The 26,358-nt window shown below is 43.3% G+C and overlaps 1 protein-coding gene across 1 annotated transcript in view; it reads left to right on the top strand.

Moving 5' to 3' along the window:
• Window positions 1-26,358, top strand: part of LOC112555036 — a 92,049-nt gene that overhangs the window by 54,811 nt on the left and 10,880 nt on the right. Inside the window, exon 3 of the mRNA XM_025223164.1 lies at window positions 26,114-26,276. Within this exon, the coding sequence (XP_025078949.1) occupies window positions 26,114-26,276 (163 nt within the window). The remainder of the gene's footprint in view (window positions 1-26,113; window positions 26,277-26,358) is intronic.

The following is a 26,358-nucleotide window of genomic DNA, read 5'->3' as shown; positions in this document are numbered from 1 at the left end:
TATATACGTATAAGAGTATACTTCGTGTTCGTGTACCTCTTCCAGTATATTTTTGTTTATTAATACAATCAGAAGTCTGTGTCTTTGTGTTTAAACGGTTTAAACGAACTTATGCACACATCTGTGTCCCTGTCATGGCTTTGTAGGACTCGGCAAAGTACAGAAGCCCTGTGAGATTTATGGCGAGCTAGGAAATTGCATACTGGAAGTCGCCATCCAAACCCAACAACAGGAAGACTCGGTTTCCGGGTCGTGCTTTGTTCCGAAGCCTCCTGAATCCGCAGTGGAAGTCTCCAAAATGGCGGCGATCTGACGTTCTCTTCCTCCACCTTGAAGAGTAGTGGCCACCAGTTCCGTTCAGTGAGCCTCACTCCGGCGTGGGCAACAACAAAAAAATATAAAATACAAAAAGACAGGTGCACGAGATGCAGACACCTTGTATGAGACTCACATGCAGAGATGACTGAGAGAAGAGTGGAGAAGGAGAAAAGGTTGAGGAAAAGAGAAAAAAAAACCAGAAGGGAAAATCCCAAAGGCGCAGAATGTGTGAGTCTTCCGGTGTTTCCAGGACTGTGGAATGTCAGAATCTGTTGTCCGGTGAAGGAACTGCTCTGTGGGTGGTCCATCTGCACAGTTTAACTAACCCAGGTTACCTCGGTGTGTATATTTACCAATGCCGATGCCTTTCCCTGAAGGAATTTACAGTAAACTCGTTGCCCTCCTCGTCGTCTACCCCTACACAGGTCGAAACGAAGTTTATTCACCTGTGGACACCTCCACATGTAGACCAGGGCAAGAGAGTCAGGTGCTCATACCTTCAAGTGTCTCCCTTCCACCACTCACAGTCTCTCTCTCTCCTAGTACCCATGAAAAGCGGTTGGAAAAGCGAGAAAATGAAATAAATACAGAGACGATTAATATATATATATGTATTGACATTCCAGTTAGAAGGGAACACGAAGGTTACTTGACCATAACAAACACAAACCTAGCAGACCTAAGACCTTTCTGCCATGTGCACTCTCTCTATACACATACTATATTTCCAGTTTTTATATCTAGTGTCAAAATGAAGAAATAAATAATCTTGAACAAAATCAAATTAAGATAATCTTGTCAAATAATTTTTATAAATGTTCATCACAATTTGTAACACATTCTTATTTCAACAGTAACTGACAAAGAGAGTGGGTTTTCAATATTTGTGGCTTAATTTTTGTATGAGACTTCAGTAAGTATATGAACACCTAATAATTGTGATATTTTCTGAAAAGTTAATCATCAGGGCAAAAAACACTAAAAATTTAGAGAATGTTTTGGTAAGTAGTGCATAACGGAAAGACTGAAGTTGTTTTGAAGAATTAAAAGAATAAAATTTGGAATAATGCTTATTGTTAAGTCACACTGTAATTAATATTTTGTTTCTTTAAACCTAATAATTATTTTACAGTTTAATATTACACAGAAGTTTTCTTAAAATAATAGTATATCCGGTTGTATTTCCCTACGAACTGTTGTCTTTTTAAAAATACAAGCTGAGTTTTTCTCCATCAGATAAGTTGTGCTTTGTTTTCACTCTTCGTCTGTATGCATTTCTTTAAACTCTTTCATTTGTATTTGTTGAAAATCTTGATCAACATCGACACTGTGCATCTTTTTCCTGCGACAGGAAGGCACGTGTAGTAGAGAAGGGGGTAGGGAGGAATCAACGAAGTCTTTTGTATCTCCCTGCAAGAAGATGGGGAGCATGTTATCGTCAGCGCCCTGGCGGTGTCCAGACAAGACCATCTCTGTAACCGCGGTAATCACGACATGCACGCTCTTCACCGCTCGTGCTGCTTGATAATTTGTGGAACCCTCCCTCGGGGGCAGGCTCGGGACGTCAGTGCACCTCACTTCAAAGAATCTACTGTTCCTTCCTTCCCTCTCTCTCACTCTATATATATCTTCATTCATTTCATGAGCACACCCAACCTGCTTTGGTCGAGAAGTCAGCTATTCTACAATATTTACTCATACATATACACACTGTTCACATAGCTTGGTCACCGTGTACACAATCTGATGGACTAGATGTTCACAACAATATTGAACAAAATAGAAATATAAAGCCACTCACTCTCTCGTTCTTGACAGACAATGATTTGCATGCCACCTGGGGTGGAGGTACCTGCATTCGGAAAACAAGAGAACAACAGGGACTGAATATTTCTAATTGTCATGTCACGTGATCCAAGAATTCCCCGCTAGCCACTGGTGAGAGAGACCAACCCCCTTCGTTCTTGTCTGACCAGCGCAACGATTGATCACTTTCATTTTAAATCTTTGATTATAGAAAATTTGTTTCATTTAATTTCGTTTTATTTGACTCTAGAATTCGATTTATGTCCAACGGATCCATTAACACGCGCATGCGCAGTCTACAAAGTTGAGTGTTGGAGACCTCAAGCCAAGGGTGTGACCAACCTGGAACTTCTGAAGAAGGGTAGGTAGTTAGCTTGGGGGTGAATGGGTGGATCCTAATCTACCCGAGAACATCCCTACCTTTCAATCAATGCGATGATGATGCAGCTCTTCAGATCGTGGTACCAGACGACCCCACGTGTCATTATGGTGTCTTGCTGCGCATCAGGTTAATTTTTTTCAATTTCCTGTTCCGTTGGTCTGTACACGGCAGCCAACTGTAATGCAGGAACTGACAGTGTAACACTTGAGCAAACGTTGTCCAGAAGTCAGGGATGGTTAGAGGTCTGATCACATCATTGGGCGATGTGATGACATCATTCAGTCGTTTCATCAAATCGTCAACATCTGTCCCATCCCCAAAAACACAGAAATCCAGTAACTGTACGTACAAAGCTGACGTCAGCACAAGCCTTATCGTCCTCCGATGCTGGCAACAGAAAGAAATTTGATTCCTCACTTGTTTATAATATACTTTTCAACTTCAACAGGTTGGATAGCCTGACATCTAGCATGTCTGCAACTTGTTTGTTGCCCTCACCTTCCTACATTTCTCTCCTTTTTCTTCTCTCTCTCCCTCTTGTTTTCCCTCCCCACCCATCTCTCTCACCATCTCTCCCTCCCTCTGTCCCCCTCTCTCAACTCCTCCCCCTCCAATTTTGTAATAATACCAGTTTCCGCACCCTGAACATTCAGCTTTCATGGACATGTTTTTCTCTCGCTGTTTCTTTGAGACCAAAGCTTGTCCGTTGGTCGGTGAGTCTTGTTCACAGCGGGCCGCCAGTTGTTCGATGGCCGGTCCTATTACGAGGGTCTTTTTGCGGAAATCTACGGCACAGGTCGGGCCGTCGTCATAGATACGGGATCTCCAGGGTCCCACTGCCCAGCGAGATATCATGTTGATCGCCGTTTCCTTCTGTAAACCACTGAGTACATTGCACTCACTGGTCAGAGCATATGGTGATGGTTCGAGTTCCAGGTTGGCTTGCTTCGCGATCTCAATATTAATCGTTCTTTTTCGGATTTTTTTACTTGCAGACAGTGAAGGGTTTTTTGGGTTTGCTTTTTTTTCTTTTTGTTTGTTTGTCTGTTTGTTTGTTTGTTTTTTGTTTGTTTTTTATTTATTTATTTTTTTGCAAATGGTTGTTATTCTGATATTGTTACTACAAACACTGGACTGTTACAAAATTTTGTATATTAGTGTGATCAGAACTTTCTGTATTTAAATATAAATGACAAAATAAATTATCATAGATTTCAGAAAAACTAAAGATGGTGCAGTTGTTTCCACCGAAATAAACAATAAATCTTTGAGAATATTCATACCTTCAGGTACACGAGACTGGTTTTGATTGCCAGCTTACAAACTGAACAAATTTTCAGTCAGGAATGTAATTTTTGAGCCGTTTTTTAATCAGTCCCTCATTGAAACTGTTTTATCTTTTTCCTTCCTTTGCTTGTTCCGCGGTCTGTCTGTCCATGATAAGAACAGTTGGAACAGCATTGTTCATACATGCTCTAAGGTAATTGGTGGCAAGCAGAGGGATTCAGCTTCCCTTTGTGATCAGCAAATCGTCAGAAAGTCCTGAAGGTTTTGTCCTTTCATGGACATGGACTGGCAGGAAAATTTGTTTTATTGAGCTCAGGTAAATTCAGGAATTCTCAGGTATTCTATGCCTGGATGAAGAAGTAAAATGCATTTAAATTAATTGTTACCTCGGTAGTCCAGCTGCTCGGTCAGAGATGAATCGTCAGTGTGTATGTGTGTGTGTTTGTGATGTTGGTTTGTCTTAATAATGGTCTAGATATAAGATCGCATTTTTAAAAAGTTTTCTTTGATGCACAACCTTATCCTCATCGTTAGCTTGTAAGTGGAATTTGTTTTTGTTTATTTTTATCTATTTGTCTACATGTCCTGAGTATAATGTCCCATCGGGATTAACAAAGTTTGTCATTGTCCGTTCTAATCCTTTCCGATCCTTTTCTAGAGAATAAGACAATCGATTACATACTCTCCATCTCTCCTTCCCTCTCACACACTCGTCCCATCCCCTCGAGAATGTTTAGCATAACAAAAACCGCACAGGCAGTGATGCTTCAACTTCAATATGTCACACCAAGAAGCTGCCAGGACCTTAATCATGAAACAGTTAGTCGAGGGCCGTCCTTGCAGCATCTGGAGATTGTTAAGACAACCAGGGCCAGACAGACAAACATCAAGATGGTGGGCAACGCCGAGTACAGTTAAAAACAAACCTGATGAGGACTAACTAATAGAAACCGACAGGCTTTTAACAACACATCACAACACATTTTATTTAATAACAAGGAAGGTGAAACATGTTTTGTGGCCGGTCTCCACTTCTCCAGATGTCAGCTTTTAGCATCAAAGAATATGTCTTTCCTTCACATGTTTATACAACCTTTCTCATTACATCGCTCCGTCAGAAAGTTGAACATGTAATGTTATCAAAAATTAATTCATCCATTGGATTTTATTTATTTCTTCAAGTGTGACTGTCACTTTGCAAGAAAAAGCCAGACAGATATACAAGTACCGTTAAGCGATCATGAAAATTCTGAAAAACAGAAATTGTTGTCTTTCTCCTCAAACATTGAAAATCCATTAATATCAAGATTTATTTTAATGTGAAAAAAGTCTTCCGCTCTCTGAAATCTTTTCTTTGTCTAGAACCATCCACGGGTCAGAGAAAGGAAGTTTAGGAAGTGGAGGTTTACAGTCACTTCCTGTCGGTGGAAAAGATTTTCATTTTCCAAGTGTGTGCTAAAAGGAATTGAACTATTTCATGAGTTAAACAAAAAAAGAATAAATTCAGGCTTTCTTTTCTTCGAGGTCTAAGTCCGTCTTACTTTGGGTAGAACGAGAGAGCACTGGGTTTTGAAACACCAACTTTGACATGTTAGAGGTTCTACTTTTCTGTGATTAATTTCGAGAACTGAAGTGCATCATTTTTTTTTTACTTTATTTATTTTTATTTATTTATTTATTTTTATTTATTTATTTTTTTTTTTTTTTTTTTTTGCCAATGCCGGATTCAGTTTAAATATTTTGTTCTGCTTCTCAAAATAGTATTTTTGAGAACTGTTGAAATCCTTCCCAACACAAAACTATTGGTACTGGCTTTTTTTGAAATCATAACTTTAATTGATTATGTTAACTATCTTCACAGATTGTTCTCTTTTATTTCGCTTTCAGATTGTTTTTTGTTGTTTTTTTTTTTAATTTTACAGATTTTATCTTGCCTGGTATAACAGGTTCTTGAAGTTTTCTGGTGTGGTGCTCACACCGACTACAAAAGCAGTTCGTGATAACACTCCGTCGTTTTCTTTCGTCAACTTTCGTTAACTCTCGTGAAGAGTCGGAACCACTCGTGAACTCAATCTCCCGAGAATTACCGAAACCTCTCGGGAACTCTCGTAACCTGTCGTCTGTACGTGTGGCGACCTGTGGGGTCGAGTTCTAGGTTGCGGGGTTGTAGAGTGGGGAAAGAAAGGTGAGGGTGGAAGGAAGGTTTGAACCTGGTGATAGACGATATGAACTTTGAACTGACGCGACTGCTGCACCTGCGAAGGTCGCGAGTGGGAGGCAGGCCGTGATGCCAGGGTTTCTGCAGACAGGATGCGGTTTACATGCACGGCTGACTCGTGTCACGTGACTCTGGGGTTCTTGTAACAGTTCTTGTTTGCGCATGCGCTTGGCTGATCTCGCCAACGACGCGAAGATGTTGATGACAAGACCATGATTCCCTCTCTCTCTTGCTCTCATTGGCTCACACTCTCTCTCTCTCTTTCACACTCTCACACTCACACACACGTTGGACGAGACAGAATTGCTGGCACGCTCCTCGCCGATAACCGATCTGTTCTCGAATGCTGCCGTGAAAGATGGAAGTGGTCCTCTCTACCGGATGTGCAACAGTCGTCTGACCCGGATGTACAGAGACTGATGGCCCCAGAACAAGAGCCAACATAAAGCATAGGATGACTTCTGACGACGACGACGACGACGACGACGATGATGATGATGATGATGATGATGATGATGATGATGATGATGATGATGATGATGATGATGATGATGATGATGGTGTGTGTGCGCGCGCGTGCTGCACCAGGCCAATACAAAGAAATGTATCTACCCTGACGACCTACTCGTGGGGGAAAATAATGTCAAAGTTCACAGAGAGCTGTTGTGAGCAAATGCCAGCCAGGGATTGGACGGAGACAAGAAAACTTCTGCATCACGCAGGAACCCGGATGACACGAGGGCCGGTACAGCGCGTGTAGCATCCTTCTATTTTTAGCTTGTAGTCCCTACTCTACAGACATCAGTAGATGCCAGAATCTCCGATGCTTCAATTGTAGAAAAGACAGGAAGAAAAAAAAATAAATGCAAGATAGGATGAACCCAAGAAGATAGTTAAGGAAGAAGAGGGGAAAGGGTAAGAAAGAATAAGTGATAAAATGGATAAATGACCTAATGATAGAAAGAAAAAAATAGAGAAATAAATGAATGAAGGAACAAATTATCAATCTTTGTGGACACCTGTCCCAACACTCACTCAAGCTCCTATTCATATTTCGCGAACATACAGACAAACACACAAACATCTCTTCCTTTTCCTCCTCCCAACACGTTTTATTTCTCCACTCCTCTTATCATCCCCACCGCTTCTTTCCAAGCTCCGCTCCACCTCTCCGTCCCAAGAAAATCAATGGCGGATCTGTTTTCCTGGCCAGGCTCAATGGCCGACTGTTTGTCTGCAGTTGTCTTGACGACGCTCGGACTTCCGTTTCGTCTGACAGAGGGCGCTTCTCCCCCTGGTCCCCGCCCGCAGGAGCGGCAATGCGTCGTCTCATTATGATTCCCCACTGTTTGCCCGCCGCCATTGTGGCCAAACGGCCTCCGAGCTTTTTATTCCGTTTCACGGTTCCCTCTGTGTCTCTTTGTGCTTCATCCACTCTCTTTCTCCTTCGCTCTCTTAGTACTAACGGTAGAGAAAGGATGGAGTGCTCAGCAGCCTCCGGGCCCTGGGAGGGCAGTAAGGTATGGATTCAATGTGTCTAGGGCAGTGCACGTGCAAGCCGGGGTTAACCAAACCTTCTTCCGCCGCATTTACTTTACCTGATGATTCATGTGTCCGGTCCTGTTCAACAGCTGGTGGACGGGCAGAGATGGTTTTTTAGACAAAACTAGGGAAGGTCTTGATTCAGCTACCTTCTGATTTGAAGCCAAGAGAAAAGACGAGAGCTTGCCTACTCTATATACTGTATTTGTATATTAGATTAATACATACCTCCGCTCCATACTGCTGGTTGTATACCAGATTGAATTCATAATATCCCTTCTATGTTTGTAGGGTCCTCTGGTTCTTTTTTTTAAAAAAAAGAAGAAAAACAATGATCCGATCAGGGTAGGCGAGAAAGGCGTGTCCAGTAGCTCAGTCTTATACCGTTCGCTTGTCACCACTGCAGTGAAGATTGAAAGGTCGTGGGTTCAGTTCTCGTCTCGGGGGGCAAATGCGACCTCTCTATGGATGTGACACAAGGCTCAGCATCAGTTGTTTTTTTTAACGAGCACATCAGTTTTCCCACTTCCTTCCTGATCATTACCTCTTCCCTTCAAAGTGCGAAATTACCCTGGGTAGAAACATTAACTGTTCGCGAAATGATGAAGAGGAGAAGATGAAGTTGATAATGTGTACGAGGAATGGAATGTAATGGTGATGAGTAGAAGTTATGACATGGTGAGTAGAGGATGTGATGATGGCGAGGAGAGGACATACAATCAGATATGTAGCAGGGAACTTAACTGTCACAAATAACAGGTGCGACAGGTAACCACCTCCTGGCAAAACTACTCAGATACACTCCCTTAAATATCTTGAAATGCTTTCACTGACCTACATTGAGGAAATGTAGGTCAATACTTACTTCTCACGTACCTATGACAACGGGTTGGAGTGGAGGTCAGAGACATGATTACTTTTTTTTAATAAAACTTGTAGTTTAATTAGTAAACCGCAATTGTTGGCCAAATTCTTTCCTAATCATTTCTGTGTCAGATGACAGCAGTACCTTAGATACCCCGCCTCTCCTCCCCATCCGTCGCCAGTCCAGTCATTTATTTACAAATAAGAAATGCTACAGTTTGAAAATACAATTGAAACAGCTAGTCGCTGAATTTCTTTTTTTTTTTTTTAGTTTGATGAAACATTAATTAAAGACAATGAAAATTGTTTTATCGCTGAAGTTCAGCCACAGGATGCCTCGCGCTATTAATAGAAAGCATCCTCCCACCAACTGAGTGAAGAGGTGGACATTTAATCTGGCCATGGTGTGGGCGGAGGAAAAGGTCCAGACACTATCGACAAACTTCTCTTTCTCTTTGCTCTCTGCTTTTTCTTTTTAGAACCATCAACTTTAAACAGATTGGCAGACCTGCGGGGGGAGAGATATGTTTAAAGGGACAGTGGAGTGAAAGAATGTCTTTGATGGGACTAACACAAGAAGAACTCCAGAAACAATTGATTAGTGTTTGTTTGTTTGTTTGTTTGTTTGTTTGTTTGTTTTTGTTTGTTTGGTTGGTTGGTTGGTTGGTTGGTTGGTTGGTTGGTTGGTTGGTTGGTTGGTTGGTTGGTTGGTTGGTTGGTTGGTTGGTTGGTTTTTCTTGAACCTGGGAGCTGACGATCATCGCCGGATTTATGACAAGAACCTTACCACTGCGCCATCGAACTCCTTTACCCATCCACCCCCGCACCCTCATCAACGGTATTTTCTCTCTGCGTCAGCACCCTGATGTTCAGAGCAGCTGGGGTACTACAAGAGTTTTGGGCAGTTAACAGCAGTTTGTTGATTGTGTTGTTGTTTTCATTGCTGTCTGTTGTCTCGCCGCTGATGTTTGGGGCTGTTAAGGTGACGTCACATAGGTAACTAGGTAGATCACGTGGGTAGATGCTTGTTCTTAACCGCGAGGTATGGATCTCTAATGTCTGGTTCGTTCATGATCGAATAGGAGGTGAACCGATCTACTTCTTCTCTCTGAACATGGAGGATCGGCGATCTATGCCGATCTCATCTGGAAAGACTGTACTCTCCAAACTCTGGTTCTCTTCATGATCGCGAAATATTTCAGGGCTGAAATAGAATCTGACAATCTGCCAGGAGAACGAATGGATGGGGAGATGGCAAGTTGACTGTTGCTGTAGCACCAGTAACTATATCTGTGACCATAGCTGTGAAGTGAGATGAAGTCGTTGCCCTGTGGGTAACATGGAAACCTCAAGAACAAGCATCTTCTTTTTGGTTATAAATCGGTGTCCAGACCCGGCAGATGATGTTTTACCCCTGGGTCTGTAGTTATCAAGCGGCAACATTGATGTCCTTAAAAAAAAAAAACATGAAGTAGTGTCCGCGGGGTCTGGACATAACTCTGTAACTTGGGAAATGAGATGATTCTCTTTGAGCTCCCATCTTGCCTCGAGGGTAACTCTTACTCTCGCTTCATGAATACATCCCCAGGTGTCTGTGCATCCTGCTACCGATTAGGTAGCGAGTAGTTATTCGGTCAAACATTGGTTGAGGCTGACGTGTGAAGTTGGTTTAGTAACCAGCAGATAGTAGATGGTGGACATTCTTTCTCTCTTTCTCACTTTCTTACTCTTTCTCAATCTTTCCCTCTGAGTACAACGTTGAAGTTACACGAACTTAGAGAAATTTTTTACTCTTACTCACACAATAAATATCTATAGAGAGAGCTGTTGCTAAGACTATATGAGGAACGTAGGTAAGTAAATTTTATAAATATTCACCTTCTTGGCTACATTATACATTTTCATTTTCTTGGTGTTTTATACATGTTGTTATTGTATTTATCGTTTAACAAATTATTTTCCTTGTTAAAGTGAGAACAAAATAAAAAGTACATAGCCTATGATATCATAATAGTTAATTAAACAATATAATTTTTTGCAATTGTTTCTCTCATCTTCCATACCGCTATTCATATTTTTGTGTGCGTTCTTTCTCTCTCTGTCTTTTTCATCTGCGTTTCAAACCAAAGAAAAAAAAGCTGTCTGGTATAATCCGTCCACTCGACGACAATTTTTCTTCCTGAAGTCTGCAACAAAAGACGAAATCAGCGTTTAGCCCTCAGACCCTTGCGCCAACTCGCGGCCTGCAATCAATCTCCGTGACCTCCTGTGAAGAACAAAAGCGAACTGTGACCTCATTCCTGTGTCTTGATTTATTCCCACTGTAAATATTTGTGGCTGCCCTCGCCCAAGCCTCCCTGCTTCCAGTGTCTGGTGCACGCTGCAATGCGCATTCACCGGCGACTTCTCCAACACCAAACAGTTCCAGTCCTTTATACCTTTTTTTTTTCTTCCAAAACCTCTTTAGTTTGGTGTGTGCATGCGGGGGAAAAAAAGATTTATTAACTAAAGAATGAAATATTTATCTTAAACAAGACCCACCTTAAAAGGGAATGAAATGTTTGAGTTGAATAAAGAAAGGTGTAATATAAGAAAAAATAAAATGGTGAGATAAGAATAGAGATGTGTAATATGTAAAGACAGAAAGATGTACAGAAATTACCATTGTCTGAAATAAGGACGGAAAGATCCATCGTCTTCGGGACAGAAATAGTTAAATAAGGACAGAAAGAGTTGTTTTAAATAAAGAAGTTGATTCGTTGTGAATAAGGAGTAAAGAGATAAAGGAAACTTAGATTATGAAAAGAATGTAGCACAAAAAGACAGGAAGAGCAAAGTTTTCAGCTCGACTGGTATTTCCAGATTCTGTCTTTTCTTGTTGTTATTGTTTTTTGTTTTGTTTGTTTGGGGTTTTTTTGTTTTGTTTTGTTTTCTTTTCTTTTCTTTTGTTGGGGTTTTTTTTTTGTTTCATTTTGTTTTCTTTTGTTGGGGTTTTTTGTTTTTGTTTGTTGTTGTTGTTGTTGTTGTTGCTGCTGCTGCTGCTGCTGTTGTTGTTGTTGTTCTTCTTCTTCTTCTTTTTCTTCTTCTTCTTCTTCTTTCTTCTTCTTCTTCTTTCTGCTTCCTTGTGGCCAAAGTGTTAAGTGGTTCTCATCAATTTATTGATAATCCGTTTTCCTGTGTTCGGATCTCGTTTTGGACAAAGCTGACCTTTTTCTGCGTGTAACTATACTGTTCATAGCACGGCTGCTTAGCTTGATATAGCCTGATGCTGAGTCAGCGTAAAAATATTATTTCTTTCTCTCTCTTTGTCTTCTCCTCTTCTCCTTCTACTAAAAATCCAGTTCCCTTACTGAGGAGATTTCTGTTCACATTTTATTTCTATTCCCGTGTAAACCTTTACAATGTTCACCCGTAGCATCACAAGACACCGAATCCTCCTACCCTTTCCGCAAGGTCAATCATATTTATTTTTCACTTAAGTTGGTTTGCCTGCTCCTTCCTGCCGCGCGCAGCTGTCAATCACAGACCTCGTGGACAAAAATATTTGACGCTTTGTCTGATGTGTTTCACGGACATGCGCACACAAGCTTTTGTGGAACTTAAGTGAAGTGTTGAATTGAATGCACGGACAACACACACACACACACACACACACACACACACACACACACACACACACACACACACACACACACACACACACACACGCACGCACGCACGCACACACGCACGCACGCGCCAAACATACACACACAGGGAGGGTGGGACGTCAGGGTACACATTATCCTCGGGAGATGAATGTTTTGACAGGAAATGCCTAACTACAACCCAAAATATCTGACAAGCAATGCGATGATATCGATCCCGGCCGCCGGAGGTGGTTAATAAGGTTTAAATATCTCCTGTTTATCGATCACGCGCTGCACAAACTTTAATCGAATCACAGCGCGTCTGACACAGCACTGGCCTGGCGACACTTCCGCCCCCTACTTCTGTAATCAGCTCTCAGGGGTGTCTCCACAACTTCTCTCTTATTTGGGGGGTTTTGGGGGGTAGGGAGGTGGGGTAGAAGTTGGTGAGGGAAGGAAGGAACATCGTGTTGTTATTGTCTACCACTACGTTGCTGCCACGTAAACTACTTTAATGCTACGTCCATTCACTAAGCTATCACCTCCATTTTTTCTTACTTTCATTATTACAATTATTTCCTCCTTCTTCCATTCACTATCACCACTATTTCCTCCTGCCTTCACTCTTTATTCACTACACTATCACCACCATTTCTCTCTAGGCTGCAAACATTTTTTTTCAATGATTAGTTAGAACTTATTGTAAGATACTGTTTCCTCAAATCTGGGCGAATATTCCACCATCCGACCTTCCGTTCTCGAGATGCACTCACAGGAAGAGGTCAAAACTCGTGAAGTCACGACAGCTACGCTTCCTAATTAGCATAAATTATGGTCCCAGCTTTCCCACTGGCTGAGGCTTTCACGATGTAAGCGTTCCTATATACAATCGTGACGTCAGTGCTGTTGACTCTGCGCTTCTTCGTCTGCTGCTGCGCTGCTCTCGGGGCTGACGGACGATGAAACGAAAAATAATTATCCCGGGCCTTTCAGATCCCTCCTCTTCTTCCTCCTGGCATAACTTTCGATGCTGATCTGGTACACATCGCCATCGTCTTCACAGTTTCCGTCAGTATCAAACCTCTACTGTGTGTTCTTCGTTACTTCTTTTAGATGAGAGCGTTCGTTACTTCGTAAGTTCGTTTAGTTTTTCTCTTTCCATTTTTTCTTTCTTTCCTTCATTTCTGTTTTTTTTTTTTCTCCCCTTTTTTTTCCTGTGTCCACTCTTACTAATTCTTTCTCTTATTTTTCGTTCATTTATTGTTCCATCTTTATTTCCTTCTTTCCATTTTTAATATTTATTGCCTTCATTTCTCCTTTTTCACTCTTTTTTTCTTTCTTCCAGTCTTTATTTATTTATTTTCGTTTTGTGAACATATTAGATAGTCGTGGTGAAGGTGCTCACACCTCCTGGGCTAGGTTTGGATGAAATGTTTTGGCTCAACTTGCAAAACTCGCCGTTGACCGGTGGTCTTCAAACATGGCGCGGCTCCAGTCTCAATGGCAAGTCGACTATTCCGACCAAACAGCGAAAGCAACTTGCATTTGAGACCAGCGACTTATTTTCAAGACAACTCGTGAAACAAACCCCAGGACCCCAGGCTGTACGGTGGGGCAGGCTGCACGACGTAGGAATACGTCCCGTGCCATCACGTCCATGTCCAGACTGCACGACACGCCTGACCGAACGGCACCCGAGACAAAACTCAGTCTTCTCCTTCACTGTCAGACTGGCCGCAGGCCTCCCAATCCTCCTCCGCCTCCCACTCTCCCCCGAACTCCGGATATTCCAAGCACGAGCGATACGGTCGCCGAGACGAGGACGAATGGAGTAATGGCGGACTCCCAGCAGCCCCCACGACGGCGCGCCGGAAGGCGCAGTCAAGTCGATACCTCCCCACGAGCTTCTGCAAAGATGCTCAACAAATCCCTCCTCCGGATAAAATTACGTTGCATGACGAGCTGAATCCCATGATGCTTCACGGGACCTGCTAGATTTACGGAAGCACGAAACAGCGGGAGGGTGAGGATGGGATGGAGGGTGAGGGTTCCTCGATAGCCCAGTTGTACATGCATGGCTCGTGCGTGAGTGTTTGCGTTCGTGTGTGTGTGTGTGTGCGAGTTACACAGCTAGGACGATGACCAGGATGTGTCCTTGCACCTGTTGATGACAGGTGAGGATAAAAAGTACGGCCGCCATATCAAACATACAAGGGAGGCAACATTCGTCTATAAAAGGTGGTGGGAGAAAATCGGAACAATTTCACAATAAACAATTTATAAGGTCAAGTATTTGCCACGAAAGAAAATTTACCTGTGTTGTTTTGTTGTTTTTGAGATGATTTTTTATGGGGGATGTGAACTGTTTCTTCTACTATAATCGGTCCCTGTGTGTGGTCCCAACGCTGTTCCGGACATCCCGTTCCGGCCAACATCCTGGTCACGCCATATAAACCTGTCCTAGATATTATCGAACCGCTAAGATCGGTACCGTGGTCGCTTGAATGATTGATTGTAGCCAGTCTTTCACATTCTAAAGAAAGGAGATAAACTGTTCGCCCTGCTTGCCTTCCGACCGTTGTATAAATCCTGTAGCTGCGGACTAGACATGGATATCTGCACACGTTACCACAGGAAGTGACGCAATTGATGCTACTTAAATGGATGCTTATTTAAAAATTAAATTAATAATGAGTTTATTACACATTGTTTCTCTCCTCTTTATCATCCTGTCACTGATCAAGGAAGAAATAAATAAATTTCGACAGTACCGGCAAAGGGGTGCAACCCACCCCTTGGTGGCGTTGTCCACACCTTGCCGCTAGATGCCGCTGCTGTTTTCTTCCACCTAGCCGCTAGATGGCAGTGTTCTCCGCACCTTACCGCTAGGTGGCGTTGTTCTCCGCACCTCGCAGCTTTACGTAATTGACACGTGCGCTTCCGCCTGGCGAGCAGCAGAGGTCAAAGATCAGCACGAGAGGCAAAGAGAGTTATCGATCCTGCGCGGGGCTGCTCGCAAGCAGGCAGGCTCCGCACTCTTATCACATCTTCCATGCGCTGGGGGCAATTTGGACTCCAGACGCCCGATAGTCCGCCAGCAAGCAAGGACGTGTGATTGATTGGAGGCAAAGAAGGAGGTGAAGTGGTTGAGGGGAGAGGGAGGAGGAGGTTCCCATTCGCGTGACTTGGCTTTGGAAACTTTGCTAAGTCATTCCATATATAACCATGAATGTTGCCAACAAAGATAAAATGAATCTCAGCTTTTTTTACTTGGCCTCTGGACACGTCTTCGCTTCAATGATATCGTTTGACCATCTTGAGTCCTTACTGAGCTTGTGTCCATCTTTTCTAATATCATTGTTGATTCTAATATAAAATCCAACTGATATATATATATGTATGTAGCTATATTTTTCCTACATATTGAGACTTTTATTGGGGTGGTCGCATGTTCTCTGTAGTCACATCCAAGGGAGCGTGCAAACACCTCGCATGGTAATGGAGGCGCTGGCAGCAGGCCAACAGAAGCGGTTCGCAAACCACACGAGCCTGTGATCAGGCATTTCGTTTTTCTTTCTTTCCGCGGGGCGTTCCATTAGATCTTTGTCAACCTGTTTAACCATGAAAGGTCAGACCGTGCGAACTGTTATCTCACCAAGTCGAGTGGGAGGGAGGCATACATTAGACGGAGAAAAAAAAAAGGGAAGCTGATTTTGTGTGAGCTCGTGATGATGATGCAAGCATATACCAAAAAAATGTATTTTTATGATGGAGACAGAGGGAGAATGGAAGAAAGGGGGGATGTGTATGTGAGGGGGAGTGAGAGAAGGAGGGTTTACTTTCCTGGATGCCTAACACATTTTTCATCAGGGTTAGTGGCGACTCAGGTCGTAAAGCGTCTGCTTGGCGTCTCAAGATGTCGAAGAACTGCCAAACCTCGCTGGTTTCCACCGACAGCCTGCAATAGTTCTACCCACTCTTTTATTAGTCGCGTTGCCCAGCCAACCGAGACACGTGGCATGATGGAGAGAGGGAGAGACATTTTAGTCAGATGTACCCGCCACAAGTCTGCATTCCACTCACGATAGTCTGAGTACCACTCACCAACAGGTGTTTGTGTGTATGTGTGTGTGCACTACATCCGCCACACCAACAATGATGATGATGATGATGATGATGATGATGATGATGAGGAGGAGGAGGAGGAGGAGGATGGTATTAAATTATGCTTTAAAATGTACACCACGTGAGAGATAACTTTTAATATATTTTACCGTGTTTACTAAAGCTCATTAATATTACACCAATAATAAACCAAATAGTATTAACACGCCAGGAACTATTTGACTCAATAATGTCAAGTAATGATCAACAGAAATAATATCTACGTTTGCTATTTTCACACACACCATCCTTATTATCCACACCCACACACGCACGTGCGCGCATGCACGCACGCACACACACGAAGCAGGGCTGATAATCCCGGGTATCCATCACGTTAACCGGCGCGTGAGACGTGCAAAGATGTCGCAATCGTCAGTCAATATGGCGACGAGGCGAGCGCCAGTCTCCGCAGCAAGCCGCAAGCCCAGGCTGTTATCGCTAGTTCGCGCATGTCTGCTTACCTTTGACCCATCGCGTGCATCGCTTACGTGCGTGTGATGATCAGCCCTCGAGAACGCCATTCCACGGAGGTGTGTGTCTTTGGACTGCTGCCTCCTTGCCCAGCATCCTGGTTGTCAGGTCTCGGTGAACCATTTATCAGTTTAATATATATTTGGAACCGCCATAACATTATTTTAGTCAAAAAGAGACTTTGCAATGAATTAATTTTTTAATCACTTTGGGTTTTTTTATTTTTGTTTTGTTTTTGTTTTGTTTTTGTTTTTTTTGGTTTTTTGGGGTTTTTTTTTTTGGTTTTTTTTTTGTTTTTTTTTTTTTGCCTCAACCTCCACAACGACGAGACAATACACTGAAAACACAGCAGGTCATAAAGCTTGAACTTTTGTACCTCCATCATCGCAGTTCGCATCGTCTGACTTTCTCATTGACGTCGATGGCTAAGTCGGAAGTTGGACTCGTTCTAGAAAATATTTTTCAGTATGGAGTCCAGAGATATGTACATCTGAAGTCATTCTTATCTCCGCCCACCTATTCTTGTAAATCACGCGCGCACCTTCTCTCTATCTCTCTCTTCCTCCTCCGTGTCTGGCTTTCGGGCTGTGGCATTGTTGGTTTTTTTTCTGTGCTAGAGACAAACAATAAACATGGCCGTGTGTCTGGATGGTTCATGTGCAAAAAATTTTTCTTCTTCTGATGATGATGATGCTGATGCTCAGATTTACGGGTTCCATTCCCATCCCCATCCGACTGATAATGTTTGAACGAATTATTACAGAAGAAAAAAATGTAATGAACGAATATATAACAAAGCATCGCAGTGTTTAGTTTTTGTTTGTTTGTTTCGGTGTTCGCTTTGAAGTTCCGACATAAAAGCTCCAGATAATCTTTCACTATCCCTTTAAATGTTAGTAAACATAATTTCCTTCTCAAATTTCACATTTTACGAGAAACTTCTATAGGCATAGGTAATGTTGCACCTGGAGACCCGGGTCTCTCTGCCGTTACACACAATCAAACCGAGTTCGTGCTGATTCCCTTACCTCAGGAGCATCCCAGCAAAAATCTGTGTTGCCCGCTAATAACAGCATCCCCCCGCACATCGCCTCCCTCTCCTGCTAACGACCGTCGTCTTCAAACAGCGATCAGACTGTTAGACAATCGTGCCGCCATTTGTCTAACGCTTTCTCCATTAATGGAAATTGGAGTCTCATAATGCGGACAAATACTGATGACGGCTGGAGGTTGTAATGCTGCTACTTCCATCCACATCCCTGGAAGAGGGGGCAAGACCCTGAAGAATACAATATTTGTAGTTCGTATTCTTTTTTTATATTTTTTTTAACCCTACCCCTTCTTTCCATCCGTTTAACTGCACCCGTTTGTGCGCGCGGCCGGAGCTGCAATTACACGTGCAAACAGTGGCAGCGCCGCCTCCTCCGTGTGTGGCCCCCGGGTTAGGGAGGGGAGGATGTGGACAGGGAGGGAGAGGGGAGAAAAAAGAGCGGGAGCGACAAACAAGGAAGTGAGGGAGAGAGGAAGGAGGGGAGAGAGAGAGGGTCGCTGGGTCTGCGCATAGTCGCTGACCTTTGCCCTCCATCGTTGATCGATCTCTTGTTGAGTTTGGCCTGGCGGACAGAGTATAGGATGTGAGCGTGAAGACTCTGTCTGACGGACAGAGCATGGGACGTCCGTGCACCGACCATCTTTTTCCTCCGTTGGTGTGTGAGGAGACCTTTATAATGGCCATCCGTCTCGCATCCAGACCTCGGGGCGACTCAGAGTAGTCAGGGTGGATGGGTAGGAGGGGTAGGAGGAGTAGACGGGTAGGGGGGATAGGGGACGAGAAAGAGTTGTCGTGGCAAATTCGTCAAGCTCGAACAGGTATTGTTCGTTATTTTTTTATTTGTGTGTTTATTTATTCGCTTTTATTTAATTTTTATTTGCATTTAATTCTATTTAGGTTAGTTAAATAATTTTATTATTTATTTTGTATCTCTGTGACACTTTCTATGTTGGTTTCTTTTTATTTCCCCCTAAGTTTTTAATATTATGTCTTACAAAATAAAATGCATGGGATTCTGAACGTCTAGCAGCTAGGACAAAAATAAAACTCATTTTATTTCACTGGAAATGGTTGTGGTCGGCTGATTGTCCTGTGTGGCGAGTCAAGACTGAAAAGGAGAAGTCGTCTGCAGCTCACTGCCATTGTTAAGAAAATCACGTGGAACTGAGACGAAAAGAGTATTCCCAGTGATAGCCAACTAATTAAACTAGTTTAATACAGCATTCTTCCCTCGAGTGAACCTGTTCATATGGTCGTCCTGAACCGGGGAAAGTGACGAAGGATGAGATGTACGAAGTGACCCCAAGCCCCGGTGTATTGGCAAACAATTCCGCATGTTGACCACAAGTCTCAGTCTCCCCAACGCTTTTCTCAGATTTCTGTGACTTTTATACAAATACTTTCACTTAGTCCAGCATTCGTTCGACAAAATTTTCTTGATTAAAAATGGTTTTATTGCGAAAATTGTAGGGTGGTTTTAATAACTGACTCTTTTCAAATCACGACGCTGACCTTTTCGTCAAATCATGGCGGAGAATTTGATGTTAAAAGATTTCGACAGTTTCTTTATTTCAAACTCAGACTCCCCTACAAATTCCAGTACCTGGGTGACAGCTTCAACATTCACGTCATTGTTTTAAACAACAGCAGCGAGAACAGCAGATGACGGAACAAAGCAGACGATCGTTGAATCTTTTCATCCTCAATGGAGGAAGAGCGATTTAGCGGGCGACAACTCGCTGCGTGCGCGGGACTAAATGTTGTCCGGCTGAGAGCGTGAAGTAGGTACCAGGATCACACATACTTGAACCCCCATACTGTCAAACCCTCCGTCCTCCTTCCCCCAAACGGCCCTCAGCAGCAAGTAGTCCCCCGTACCCTTTCTGCACTCCCGCCATCCACCCACACCCCCAATGTCTGCTCATCTGTCTCGGAGTTGCCCAGACACGGCCGGTCTGGTTCGCCAAATTGCTCTTCATCATCTTAACCTGGGAGCGAGGGCAGACTGAGGGTAGATGGGGCACGGCTGTCTGTTGGGTGGGGAAGGGGAATCCTCCGTTCTTGGCTGACGTCGACGACCTCGTCGCCTAAAACCTTTCTCGTCGTCTCTGTCGTCTGGGTCCTACGACGCTACATTGGGGTTGATGACAAAAACCTGTCGCCAAGGAGAATTGTTGTTTGGGAAAATGTCTGTCTTCTGTGATGTCCATCAATATTTTTGTTACAGCATAATTTGAGGGTGGATCGTCTCGCTATCATTCTTCCTACACTTTCTTGATCATTTTCATTCTTCCTTTATTTTTTCCGCCTCCTTCTTTACCAATTACTTGATTCTTTCTTCTTCTTACTTTCGATTCTCTCAGAATTCCTTTACCTTTTAAGTGTTTGAAAAAAAAACACCTTGCAATGGGAGCCATATTACTAATTCAACCGAACAGGGTCGCTTCCACGAGGAATTACTGCACTTTGTCTCGCTGTTCTCTGGGGGAATAATCAAGTTTTTTCTTACATCACACTGCCGGGTATTCACATCACTTTGGTTGGCAGCACGCGCACAAGGCATTTATATTTTACACAAACACATTACATGTCACCGATGATGTAAATGATGTCACGTGGCCTTAGCCACCCTCACATCCCCCATACTCTCTGTATGTGTCCCCGCAGTATGACCTGCGACTTACCCCCATTCCTGTCTCTCATCAACATCAACCCACCCACTCATTGTGGATGTAGCCTCATCCCTCTCTTCGTCTGGTGTCCATCAGTGTTTAATTGTGGTCTTCACGGGTTTCAGCAACTCCGACAGGAACGAAGGTGTGTGTGTGTGTGAGTGAACGAGCTCCTAGCCCTCCGGTTTGTTAGCTCGACAGTATGTCAGTCATCTGCCATAAACAGTTATTGAGGTCGGTGCTTCAAGTTTACAAAACAACTTTCCAACTGTTGATTCCACCCCAACCCTACAGGTTGCTCCTGTCAGCATCACCCCGCAGAACGCAGCTTCTCTCCCCAACCCTCATCCCGAGCTTCACAGCCTCGTTCTCGCCTCTGACGTGTTGCACGTGCAGCCCGGCCAGCGACACCGTTGCGGCGACCCGTGATTGATCTGCTGCGCCGCCGTGCTGCGTCTGACACCAATCAGCTTCAGCAGCACGCGCGTGCGTCGAGAAGTTCGCCGCTGATTCTGCGTCCAAACCTCGGACTGTTACCTCCCGGCAACTCGACATTCACGTCGACACTGTAACTTGCTAACTAGCTGTTCAACACCGGAGCTCCGGCAAAATAACTGCACAGCGCCTACGTTTGTCTCGAACCTCAGACTATACAGGTATGGATGGAGTAAAGAGGGTTTGGGGGAGTGGGAAGGGGGACTAAGAAAGAATTCAACTTACACAGACTTACAGTAGCGTACCATGGCGCTCGGCTTTGAGAGAGAGTTGGGGGAGGAGGATGTTCACATTCTTGTCCTTTCAGTATTTTTTTTTTTTTGTTTTGTTTTGTTTTTGTTTGTTTGTTTTTTGTTTTTTGTGTGGTTTTTTTTTTGTTTTGTTTTGGTTTTTTTGTTTGTTTTTTTCGTTTTTTGTTTGTTTCTGTTGTTGTTTTGTTGGTTTTTTTTTGTTGTTGTTTTTTTTGTGAGGGCGATAAATGACTAACCAAGGGTGAAAGTGAAGAGGGCGATGTGAGCAGAATAACTTTGCTAATCATATAGGTATGTTTTCGAGCCGGACATATAAGTTAAAAAGTCACAAAAGTCACAGATCGAAGAGAAAATAACAGAGAGCTCATTGGGGGGAGATATTCTTAACCTGACTTATATTTTTTTTTCAAAAGGTTATGTTATTTCCGTTAAATCAGTTCCAAACATTATTCCAGTTCTTCGTTAAGTTAATTAACACGAAAACAGAAGACGACCGTTCCCAAAAATTATTCCAGTCTTTTAATTCAATAAAAACACTAAGGTAGACGTGGCGTCTGTTTCAAACATTATCCCAGTCCTTCATTTCAGTGAGAGACTGAAAAAAGTAAGTTCCAAAAATTAATTCAGTCCTTAATTTCATCGACACATATGAAAACAGCTTTGGCGGCCGTCGGGCATCTCCTCCCCTCCACTCATCTTTACACAGCGGTCCGTAGCCATGGTATAGGAACCGTTAGAGCAGCTGAAGTAAGAACTGTCGTCCACCCGTTGGCGGAAGAAAGTGGTTTCCTTGAGACAGGGTCAACACTCCAACAGCGACGAATAAACAGTAGGTTGCTTTTCTCTTCCCCCTTTCCGCACAAATTTTCCTTGGAGCTCGTAGGGACAGACCGCTGAAGACCTGATGGTACGTTGTTACTATGGTTACTCTCAGTTACTCTCAGACACGACAGTTCATCGAACTGAGTGCTGACGTGTCTCCTTTTTCTTCCTCTTCTGATATAGATTATGTAGCTGTATGATTGCCATATAATTTATTTTGGAATAGTTGTTATCAAAGATCCAGATTCTGAACCTGTTACGAGAATCGACTCCAGCCTGTAGTCTCTTGATGTTTTATAAACTAAACATAATTGAATTGACTATATTTTCCACATTAATAAGCCATTGGTCAGTGAGTGTACGTATCTTTGACAATAAATGAGTTTTGTTCATCAGCAAGCTTTAATATTTCGTTGTCATATGCATCTTGCTTTGTATCGGGACAATTATCACCTAAGCAGACGGCATCAACGTCTTTGTGTCTATATTTAGTCTTTACTTCGTTTGCATCGTCACATGTGAAGATGGTTTGTTGTTGTTGTAGTTGTTGTTGTTTTTTTTTGTGAGGGTTTTTTTATCCTCAGGCTGAGGTTTGTTCTTTCTGTGGAAGTCTGTGGACAGCTGGGTGCAAAGAAAGTGTCCAAGTGTGACAAACGACTTGCAGTAACAAGAGTAGATGGAGGATGAATGGACGAAGTCGTGGTAATTAGTGATGAGAAAGAATGCGAGAAAGAGAGAACTAGCGAAAAAAGAAAAAAAAAGAGGAGAGAGAGAGAGAATCGATTTCACGCGGCTGTTGATCGAAGATTTAGAGTAGTTTGTCCTTGTCGGGAAGCGGAAAAAAAAAAAAAAGAAAGTCGTTTGTAGTTTTAGACTCCGTTGAGGATGCTGCTGCTGCCACTTCCCTCTGCCGTACGCGTCTAGCAGCTGCACGACACGCGCTGTACTGCGATGCTGCATGCTGGCCTGCTGCTGCTGCTGACCGGCGTGTAACACAGTTCCTTCCATTCATCCCGCCGCCTAGCTATCGTTCGTCTTTCGCAAACGTTTCCTAACGTTTGAAACGTTCTTCTCTTTACGTCACGTCTGCTCACTTAATGCCTATTCACCTGCTCGTCTTCTGCGCTTTTAAAAATTGTTTGTGGAGTCTTAGAGATTGCAAAGGACAGCAGAAAGATCAGAGGAGCAGGAGTGAGAGAGATGGGGAGTGTCTGAGAGAGGAGTGGGTGAATTTTGAACAGAAACTGATCTTTGTTTAGTTTTTAGACCGAATGGGTTGCGATGAAGACTACGCTGACATACATCATAAATATCTTCGTGCGATCTTTGCAATTCTGGTAGGTAAAATTTTGGAAATCATTGTTCACTTACTTAGGGAAATAGGCTCACGTAAATATTTGAAATGACGAATAATTGAATAGAGAGTCAGACAGAGAGAGTGGGAGAGACACACACACACAACGAAAATATAGAGCGCGGACACACACGCGAGCGAGTAATACAGTAAAACACACGATCATAGACAAGCGTAGACAAGTAAACAACACAGACGCACGCAGACACAAACAAGCTCATATGAACCAAGCCACACGCGTGCACATACACATCTTGCTCGTGTGAGCTACACTCAGCAACACCACAGACACACACACGCAAGGTGAGCCCCGCCGCCAGCACACGACCCACCGACCGACGCCCCACCTACGACCACTAAAATTTTGTTCCTGTTAGTGTCGATCACCTAACAGCTGCCCGCCTCGGTACTGCTTCCTTCTTGTATTCCGTTCACCTCCCTCTTCATTCTTCCTTCATTCTCCCCTCCCCTTCATCGCATCTTCCTTCCTCCTTCACTCCATCCCATTTTCAGCAATCTCTATCTCGACCATATTAATGGTCCCTCCCTCTGCTCAGCAGCCTCGCCAGTTATCCTCGATGACCTACTTTGATAATGGTCTCGATCAGGGATGCTGACCTTAGTAACCCGTCCGCTTCGCCGTTGGCCGGTAGTGCAAGGGAAGCAACTGCGCTTTCCTAGCTCACAAGCGGCCGTAACTCTTCATTCACGTGTGCCAAGTGACCGAGGCGGGTGGACTGACGGGGAACCTCCATGTAACCCTCCCATGTACTCTGATTCTGCTGTCTTTAACAATAAAAAAATCATCATCAACATCAACAAAAAAGACGACGAAAATAAAACAGACAGAGCTCTGGCGTCTTTAAAAATAATTTTAAAAAAAGAAAATGGTGGTCCGTACATTTTTATTTCGTCGACAATGTCGCTTAGAGCATTTGTTGTCTATTTACTAGTAGTTGTTGACATCTATTCGATGCATGTTTTATAAGGTCATTCAGTACTGCAACAGCTCATCGACCGTAACATCCAGATCGCGGACCGCCTCCCATCTCGAAAACAAAATTGATAAAAGACAGAGGAAGAGAGAGAGAGAGAAAGAGAAAGTATATATAGAGAGAGAGGGAGGGTGTGTGTATGTGGAAGAAAGAGGCGGGATAGGGAGGTAACGCAGTTCGTTAGAAGTTTATTATTAAGCTATTGGCAAGCAATTACTGTGTCTTCTTCCAATCTCCGGAGCGAATCCATCAGTCCTGATTGTTATCTTGTTCCATGTCTTCATTAGGATGGACTGAATGCTCCCATGGTTTTCCCCCCAAGTCTTGGCGATCGCATTTACAGACACACTCACGGAGAGAGATTCATATATGCATGCTTGCAAACGTCTTCGACTAAAACATACGCACGCGCAATGACGTCAGCATCTCAACGTACAAATACGTCAGAAGTGCGCGCTCTCCTTCTCTTTCTTGATCTCTCTCTTTCTTTCTCTCCATTCACATACACAAGATAGATAGTAATAGAAGCAAGGATAAAAATACAGTGGAAAGAGGGCAGAAAGTTCATCCGTCCATCCCATTTCGCTGTTCACTGTACGTCTCCCCTGTGAACACGTGATCTGCTACACGGTGTATACAGCCTCGCCCTTCGTTAGCAACTCATGCATGCCGGGTAAACTTGTTTATCTTGGCTTTAACCAGCTTAATGCACCAAGTGGATTTTTAAAGTCCTCACTATCTTGAAATTGTTCGTATAATTATATTTTGGTTGTTGGTTTTTTTCTGTTCGTTTAGTTTTCTTTGTGAGGTTGGTTTTTGTTTTGGTTTTGCCTGTCATTTCCAGCGCAATATTTATCAGTTATAATATTTGTAAGAAACATCGAATACATGTTTTGTTTGTTTGTTTGTTGGTTGGTTGGTTGGTTGGTTGGTTGGTTGGTTGGTTGGTTGGTTGGTTGGTTGGTTGGTTGGTTGGTTGGTTGGTTGGTTGGTTGGTTGGTTGGTTGGTTGTCTGATGGAAATTTTTCTGGGGTTTTTTTCTTTTTTTAATGCCTTTTGTAGTAAGACGAATATACATTTACCTTGCACATGCACGACGTATTACACACAAACAATGCTCGACGAGTCCCCGCAGATGACGATGAGGGTGAAGATGAAGAGGTTTGTAGGTAAATCGAATCGAAGAGTCACAACTTCAGAGGAATGTCACTGAGCGAATTATAAAGAAAATGGCGGACGAAGACCGCTTTTTTTTTCATCACTCACTTGGCCTCAGAGAAAGACTCCATTTTTATATATGACGTTTTTTCTGCTTTAAGTGACGTGGAACAAATGACGTGCACAAGACGTCAGGCAAGACGTCATTCATACACCAAACAATACAAGACATGCTACCACAACTCGTTACACTTTTTAAAAATGTTGTTTCTCTTGTGTCCAGCTTTACTTTATTTATGTTTACCATTGGAAATGATGCTTGTCTAAATAAATGTGCGTTAGACGGCAGACAGCAAACAGCGGACGGAGTTCGTTAGCGGAAGAAACTTAATTAAAACGCTAAAACCCTTGTATCCAGATGCGTGAAGAGTGAAAGTGCGAAAACAAAAATTTATTTCCTATCGTTTAATTTACTTCTTTAATTTAAAAAAAAATCCGTTGCCATGTCCGCCTCTCGCTCAGCATTGATAGTCACGTCATGACGTCACCAGCCGCCTACCTGTCGATGGTGGCGGACCAGGTAGGTCCATCAAAGGACGCTCTCACCTGTGTCGCACCTGCTATGTTGCAGCACGCCTACAAGGCCTGGCTGTGCGCCTCGTCCATCGCTCACTTTGTGGAGGGTCGGCGGGTACCTCCCTGCAAGGCCTTCTGTCGTCAGGCGGAGAGCGTGTGTCCTTTCTTCCGACCCAGAATCGACACGCACGCGGGGGATCCTAGTTTTATATGCAAAGGTACGTGTTTACAGGTATAGTATTGACTATACAGTGCATAGTTACTGACATATAGTTCCTTGTACTTGTACCCGGATGCTTG

This window comes from Pomacea canaliculata, linkage group LG14, assembly GCF_003073045.1.
Source record: "Pomacea canaliculata isolate SZHN2017 linkage group LG14, ASM307304v1, whole genome shotgun sequence".
NCBI lineage: Eukaryota > Metazoa > Mollusca > Gastropoda > Architaenioglossa > Ampullariidae > Pomacea > Pomacea canaliculata.
This window is presented reverse-complemented; position numbering and strand designations above follow the sequence as displayed.